The sequence below is a fragment of the Pteropus alecto genome, unplaced genomic scaffold, assembly GCF_000325575.1.
Source record: "Pteropus alecto unplaced genomic scaffold, ASM32557v1 scaffold5, whole genome shotgun sequence".
In the NCBI taxonomy this organism is placed as follows: Eukaryota; Metazoa; Chordata; class Mammalia; order Chiroptera; family Pteropodidae; genus Pteropus; species Pteropus alecto.
This window is the reverse complement of record NW_006441953.1, coordinates 32,185,139-32,192,599: the sequence shown is the minus strand read 5'-3', so window position 1 is coordinate 32,192,599 and position 7,461 is coordinate 32,185,139. Positions and strand designations below refer to the sequence as shown.

The window sequence follows — 7,461 nt, the reverse complement described above, 5'->3', positions numbered from 1 at the left end:
CCCAGAGTCACTGGGCCTCGAGGTTCCCACAGAAGAGGCCACTCAACCCGGGCCCTGCAGGATAAGCAGGAGTTGGGTAGGTAGCCGTCTCCCGAAGTGTGGAGCCGCTGGCAGGGAGAGCCACCAGCCTGAGTGAGAGGCTGGGGAAGGGGCAGGCCTGACCCGGGCGCCTGGAACGTGGGGCCCCCTGGCCTGGTTAACCCTGAGACAGTCGCGCACTGTGTGGTCCCTGCCTGAGTGCTGCCCCAGGCTGGTGGGGAGACAGGGTGGATGCCGCCCAACCCACCAGGTAGTTGTCACAGTCACTGCTGATGGGGGGCGAGGGGGTGCTGTGTGCCAGGCTGCCTCTGCTTCATTCTCCTGCTTTACAGTCCCAGCAATTGGGGCACAGTGATCCCCCAGAAGACCAAGCCAGGACAGGAACCGAGGTTGTCTGACTCGGGAGGCAGGGGCTCTTGGCTACCTGCTTTCCTGTTCCCTGGTCACAGGGCCTTAAAGGGTGGACAGAAGCCAGCTACGGGCAGGCAGGAGCGGAGGGTGGTGTCTGGGGGCTGTGCTCCTCCCTCCCTGCCGAGGGTCAGAGCTGGCGGAGAGGGTGCCCAGGGCCTGCCCAGCCCCTGTACCTCTTTAATTCCCTCTTTCAGCTTGTGATCCTTGTCACCTCCTCTTGGAAGTTCTCCCTGACTTCCCGTCTAGGGCAGGCCCCATTATAGGCTCACCTGACACCTGGACTTAGGGCGTCGGTTATGCTCTAAGGCCGGCCTGACCCGGGCTGGTGGCTTTCTGCGCTCCTTCACTGCTGTATCCTAGCCCCGTGGGGCCTCGAGCTCAGTGGGTGCTAAATGAACCAGTGGCAATAAAGAGATGCGCTTAACTCTCAGGGTCCCTGGGGGTCTCTATTTGGCTGAATGGACCAGGTGCTGGTCGAGTGGCCCAGGTGGCCCTGTCTCCGAGGGGTCCTGGGGCCTTTGGAAAGGGGGCTCACTCGCCCCTTGCTGCCTAGAACTTCGGTGCCGTCTACAAGGTCTCGGCAGTGCCTTCCTGCGTTTCCCCGGCTAAGCCACCTCTGGTCCCCAGGCCTGGCTGAAACATTTCCCCTTGTACTGCAGCTTAATGGAGGCCGAGGAGATGCACTGGCCCATCCCCATGAAGGCCATCGGTGCCCAGAACCTGTTGACCATGCCCGGGGGGGTGACCAAGTCTGGCTACCTGCACAAGAAGGGCGGCACTCAGTTGCAGCTGCTCAAGTGTGAGTCCATAGCGGTGGCGAGCAAGACTGAAGCCATGGGGACGGGGCCAGGCCCTGGTCCTGCCGCCCCACCGGCCTCGTTGGGCAAGCACCCTGCCCCTCTGAGCCTCCGGTTCCTTACATAGTGGGCCCTCTGGAGTCTCCCTTCCCTTCCTGCTGCCCCCACCCTGTCCCCCGGAGACCCAAGGTCGGCTTCCTCGGCTCCTTGGCAAGCTGTCTGGGCTTCTTCACCCCGTCTCTCGCTGTGCCAGCCTGGGGTGGAGGGGAGCTCCCAGCAGCCCTGCTACCTCCAGCAAGATGGCCGTGGCCTCCCGGGGCCTTGGGCCCTGGCTCCGCGCCTCCTCAAGCCAGCCTCGAGCCACCCTTGTCCCTGGGCGCCCGTGGTGGCTCTGCACAGCCCCCCAGGCCTACTCCGTCCTGGGGCTGGCCAGCGTGTCCGTGAATTTGTTCACATGTGACCCCACAGTGGACCCCTGGGGAAGGGTAGCGTGCCCATCTCCTTCCACCTAGTGGCATGCAGAGCCTGGTCAAAAGTCATCCGGGGCCTTTGGGCAGGGGGCCCAGAGTGGGGTCTCTTCTGCGGCCTCCTGTGGCTCATACCCCCCCCCCCCGCCTCCCCGCTGCCACAGGGCCCTTGCGCTTCGTCATCATCCATAAGCGATGCATCTACTACTTCAAGAGCAGCACATCAGCGTCCCCACAGGGTGCCTTCTCCCTGAGCGGCTACAACCGGTGAGTGCTGCCCGGCCCCCCAGCAGTTCGCGATGGGCCTGCCTCTCCTTCCTATCCAGACTCTCCTGAGATGGCTCACGTCCCCACCCCTTGACCATGTCCAGCTTTGGTCACTTCCTCTCGGACCCCAGTGTCTCGCCCCCTTCTCACAGTCTACCCTGGGGGTGTGGCTGGGGGCTTCCTGCTGCTTCATCAGTAGGCCTCAAGGGATGGGACAATCTGGTCTCCAGTCCCCATTCAGCCACCGCCCAGTGACTTCGGCATCCCTCCTCCTCCCCGACTCTGTCCCCTTAACCATGGCGGCCTCCTTTCATGGGATCAAGAGCCCAGCCCAGCCCAGGCCCTGTCTCCAGCCCCCCTGATCCAGGGACCTCCCAGACTGTGGCCAGCTCCCTGCTTCGCACGTGCCGTGGGCGAGTGCTCTAGTGAGCGGCCACGAGCCTGCCTGTGAGGAGCTCCCAAGTCAATACACGGGCGAGCGCTGGCCAGAGGTGGGAGGGCAGTGTCCGTGTAGAGTGGCATCCACAGGCAGTGAGGTGACACATCCTCGTCTTGCAGCCCTGCACGTTGCTGCTCCCAGGGTGCATGCCTGGACCCCAGCACCCCTCTGTCCGCTCAGCGCCCGACCGTCTACACATGCCGTGTCCTTCAGGGCAGGGGATTGGGTGCCAAGACCTGCTTAGGGGCGGGGCAGTTTCCACGGGCATGGTCCAGGCGGTGACCACTGGCACTGTGCCCTCAGGGTGATGCGGGCCGCTGAGGAGACCACGTCCAACAACGTCTTCCCCTTCAAGATCGTCCACATCAGCAAGAAGCACCGCACGTGGTTCTTCTCGGCCTCCTCCGAGGATGAGCGCAAGGTGACCGGGGCAGCTGGCCCAGGGCCCGGGCCACCTGTCAGCCCAGGCGGGCAGCTGACAGGCCCCCTGTCCTGGCCCTGAGGGACATGGCTGGGGCTTGGGCAGCTGGGCAGGCGCTGCCCCTCAGTGCCCGGTCCGCATGCCCAGGTGCCAACACCTCACGCTCAGACGTGCCATCTTGAAGGGCTGAGGGGGCCGCTGAGGGGGCTGCAGTCCCGGGACGGCCAGCAGGGTTGTCCCCCTGACCTTGGTGGTTGCTGCAGACCAGTGGGGCAGTGAGCGGAGGAGGGCGGGGGGCCCGTGCCCTGGCGGCACTGTGCCCACTGTGGCCCTGGCTGACCCACAGAGCTGGATGGCCTTGCTGCGCCGGGAGATTGGCCAGCCCCATGAGAAGAAGGAGCCGCCCCTGGATGCCAGGTGGGCCTGGGGGTGTGCCGGGTGGGCACGCAGCTGGGTTCCTGGGCACGACACACACCCCCGCCTCCCAGCCCCAGGGGCTTGGCCCGGAGCCCCTCCTTGAAGGCTTCTCAGAAGGTGCCGGCTGCAGGGCGTGCCTATGTGTGTGCCGCCGAGTGTGTAAGCGCATGCGAGTGTGCCACCGAGTGTAAGCCTGTGTGTGTGCCCCGAGTGTGTAAGCCTGTGTGTGTGCCCCGAGCATGTAAGCCTGTGTATGTGCCCCAAGTGTGTAAGCCTGTGTATGTGCCCCGAGCGTGTAAGCCTGTGTGTGCCTCCGAGTGTGTAAGCCTGTGCGTGTGCCCCCGAGTGTAAGCCTGTGTGTGTGCCCCGAGCGTGTAAGCCTGTGTATGTGCCCTGAGCGTGTAAGCCTGTGTGTGCCTCCGAGTGTGTAAGCCTGTGCGTGTGTGTCTCCTGTTGGTAGTTCTCGTTCAGGGTCACGCGGTTTTACCTGCTTGCCCAGGAGGCCCGGCACTTGTAGCAACTCAGAGCTTTGGGCCCCCCCGACCTCGTCCACCCGGGCTCTCCTGGGAGTGAGACAGGGCACTGGCTCAGTCCGTTTGGGTGGCTGCGAGGTCACTGAGGTAGCCCAGCCCCAGTAGGGTGGGGACAGAAGCCACCCGTCCCTTCTAGTTGAGGAAACAGGCCCAGAAGGCCAGGCGTGCCCAAGGTCATCCTTCGGGGTCCTCCTCATCCTGAGCTCCCGGTTTTCCGTGCAGCAGCGTCCTGCTTGGGCTTGGCCTGGAGTTGACAATGTCCCCCCTCCCCCCACCACCGGCAGGAGCTGGTGGCGATGTGGGCCCTGAGGCCTGGCAGCATCTGGCCAGTCCCGTGGCCGCACTTGGGGCAAGAACCACAGTGGAGTTGGGGAGGGAGGCACCACAGCCCCAGTCCCCACGTTGGTCCTTGTGACCGCGCACGGAGTGTGTCTCTGTGTCTCTAGGTGTCTGCCTGTCTGTCTGTCGTCGTTTCGTGTCCGTCTGCGTGTCTAGCTGTGCGTGTCCACGTCTCTGGTTCCTCGCATTTATCTGCGCCCGCGTTCGTGTGTCTGAGTGTCTGCGTGCCCATGCCCACGTCTGTCTGTCTGTCCGCATGTGTATGTACGTCCGGGTCCCCTCCCGGGCTCACCGCCCCCACCCGCCTGCCCTCCCCGCCCTCAGTGACTCTAGCTCGGACACCGACAGCTTCTATGGTGCGGTTGAGCGGCCCGTGGACATCAGCCTGTCACCATACCCCACGGACAGCGAAGGTGAGGCCTTCCCGCACGCCGCCTCTCCACACCGGGCCCCTGGCGGTGGCGGGGCTGTCCTCCCCTGGGGCCGCCGCCCGGGAGGGGAGTCAGGTCTGGCCGTCCTGCCTGCTGTCCCCGCGGCTGCCGCATCCTCAGCCCGGGCTTCCCCGACACAGCAGTGCTCTGAGGCCCCCCCCGCCCCCGTCTGCCCACAGACTACGAGCACGAAGACGAAGACGACTCGTATCTGGAGCCTGACTCCCCTGAGCCTGGGAAGCCGGAGGGTAGGCGGCCCAGGAGGGCCTGGGGCGCGCTGGGGCTGGGACCAGGGGTTGGGACCTGTCTCCCGGAGGCCTCAGGCTCCACCCTGGGCCTCGATTTCCCTGTTGTGGCCCAAGTGTCCGGAGGAACAGAGCAGATGAGGTGCACGGCTGTCTGGCCCCGCCTCTGGGGCGTGGGGACGCAGAGACAGGGCTGGTCCTGGGGCTGAGAGTGGCAGGAGGGACCCGGAGGAGGAGGCGGGCCCAGGCGGGCTGTGCTCCCTGTGGCTGCCAGCTCTCAACGGGGCTCTGTAGGCCAGAGGGTCACTCATGGCCCCACGCCCACCCCCGCCTCTCGAAGCACGTGGCCTAGCAAGGGACGCAGGCATGTACCAAGCATCATGTTCATGTGTCACAGAGAAGCGCAGGGCTGGGTGGGGCAGGCCTATGCCTCCCTGTCTGCCACCCCTGCTGGCTGTCCTGTGTCACCACTCACGCTCCTTTCCACTCTCCTTCAAGTCCTGCTCCCCCGCCGCCCCCCACTCCTGGCTGATCTCTTTCCGGTTGACTTCATTAACCCCGGGGACTGGGACAGTCCTTCCCCCGGCCTCCCTCTTCCTTAGCTTCCTCTCTGTGTGCTTCAGCCCCCAACTCCTGTGTCCTCCTCTCGGCCCCGTCTCTCCTGCCGGCTTCCTCCCGCTGGGGCCCCGCGCCCCCAGCTCAGAACCCCACATCTCTCGGTGGCCCCTCACGGGTTCCACCCTCTCTTCTCTGAACTGCAGCCCGCGCTGGCTGGAAATGAGCACGTGGGGCCTCACTGCTCGTTCCCAGCTGCGAGCCGGCAGGGCCCAGTGTTCCCGCAAGCCTGCCCGCACACTCCCGGCCCACCCTCCCCGCCTCCCGGGGCCCACACCGGCCAGGCTTCCCCGTTTCCCCAAAACATCTTCTATTAGGGTTTCCCGTGGCCTCCCGTTTCCAGATGCAGCTCAGCACCCGTGAGCCACACCTGGCCTGGTGCCTCTTCCCCCGTTCCTCATCTGCCTGTCTGCACCAGCTGCCTCATGTTCTGGGGCAGCCCTGTGCCAGCCCCTCGATACCCCGGGCAGGCCTCGTGCACCCTTTCGTCACTCCTGGGCCACACAGCCGGTGTCACTGATGGGCTGTTGAACCTGTTGACATCTCCAGCCAAGATCTCTCTTCTGAACTTCACAGCTCTGCCCCAACAGCCCAGTTGTCCCCTGGACGTTTCGTAGCATCTTAAACTTGTTAGGAGCAAACGCAACTCTCATCTTCCTCCCAGTCTGTTCCTGTCCATCCCCCTCACCTGTCGGTGGGAATTCCAGCCTCCCAGCTGAGGCCAGGTCCCAGGAGTCCTTGCCTCCTCTCTCTCTCATGTCCCCCTCCAGAACCCGATGGCTCCTGCTGTGACACCTAGGTCTCAGGCTGCCTTGTGGAGGATGGATGGGGGTGGGCCCGGACCCCAGGAGGAAGGCTGTCTCTGAAATGCTGAGCATGGGGGCTGTAGGGTGGGGGCTATGTGTGGGGGTGCATATCCACTGGGCCCTGGCCATCCATTACCGGAGGAGGGGGTGTTGGTCCAGTCTCCATCAGGTGACACTTGCTTACCAACCAGGTCTCTTCGTTCTGCAGACGCCCTGACCCACCCGCCGGCCTACCCCCCGCCTCCCGTGCCCACCGCCAGGAAGCCAGCCTTGTCTGACGTGCTCCGTGCCCACTCCTTCACCTCCAAGGGCCCGGGCCCTCTGCTGCCACCTCCGCCTCCCAAGCGTGTCCTCCCGGATGCGAGCGTGGCTCCCGAGGACTCTAAGAGGGACTTGCTGGGCCTGAGGCGGGCCGAGCCGGGCCCCAGGGTGCCCGCTGCCTCCCGGAGGATGAGTGACCCCCCGCTGGGCAGCCTGCCTACCTTGCCCCACCTCCGGAAGCCCCCTTGCTTCCACGAGGGCCCCAGCCCAGAGCCCTGGGTCCCCAGCCACGGGGCCAGCTCCACCTGCAGCTCCGCCTGCACGGCCACGGCCGCCTCTAGGAACTGTGATAGGCTCAAGTCCTTTCACCTGTCTCCCCGGGGGCCGCCCACACCCGAGCCCCCACCCGTGCCAGTCACCAAGCCCAAGTTCCTGAAGATCGCTGAAGAGGCCTCCCTGAGGGAGACAGCCAAGACTGGACTCTTTGTGCCCCCCGTGGCCCCCAAGCCTTCTGTGCTCAAGCTGCCCATGCCGGAGGCCGCGGTCCGGCCTGCGGTCCTACCCAAGCCAGGGAAGCCGCCCCTTCCACATCTCCAGTGAGTGTATGGCGCTGGTGCCACTGAGACCCCTCCCTAAGCTGGCAAGTTCCCTGCCAGCACCCTGCTCCCTACCCCTGGCACTCAGCCCATGATGGGCGGCACACAGCCTTGGTGTGGGGACAGGAAGGCTTTGCCGAGGCTGAGTGGCCTTCTTTGCAACTGGCCCAGGGGCACAGGGGGTGTCCAGTCTTGCCCTTGAGGGGTGTCCAGCCCAGTGGGCGGTGGGCCTGGAGCCCTTGGCTGCCTCGGAGCAGTGGGCGGGGAGGGTCTTTGGGGGCATAGGGCTTCCAGACCCCCTGCCATGCTTAGCGAGAGCATGGGGGGTGAAGGTGTGACTGGACCCATGGGGCTGACCGCCTGCCCTAAGAAGCCGT

At 65.3% G+C, this 7,461-nt stretch overlaps 1 protein-coding gene across 6 annotated transcripts in view; it reads left to right on the top strand.

Moving 5' to 3' along the window:
• Positions 1 to 7,461, top strand: part of SH3BP2 (SH3 domain binding protein 2) — a 25,213-nt gene that overhangs the window by 13,967 nt on the left and 3,785 nt on the right. For 5 of the 6 annotated variants that reach the window (XM_015594826.2, XM_025051829.1, XM_025051828.1 and 2 more), the window contains 7 exons: positions 1,110 to 1,249; positions 1,879 to 1,981; positions 2,724 to 2,841; positions 3,188 to 3,258; positions 4,455 to 4,543; positions 4,741 to 4,809; positions 6,436 to 7,084. In XM_015594826.2, coding sequence (XP_015450312.1) covers positions 1,110 to 1,249; positions 1,879 to 1,981; positions 2,724 to 2,841; positions 3,188 to 3,258; positions 4,455 to 4,543; positions 4,741 to 4,809; positions 6,436 to 7,084 — 1,239 coding nt within the window. Of the gene's footprint in view, positions 77 to 1,109; positions 1,250 to 1,878; positions 1,982 to 2,723; positions 2,842 to 3,187; positions 3,259 to 4,454; positions 4,544 to 4,740; positions 4,810 to 6,435; positions 7,085 to 7,461 lie in introns of all 6 variants that reach the window. The other variant, XM_015594827.2, reaches the window with a different exon arrangement.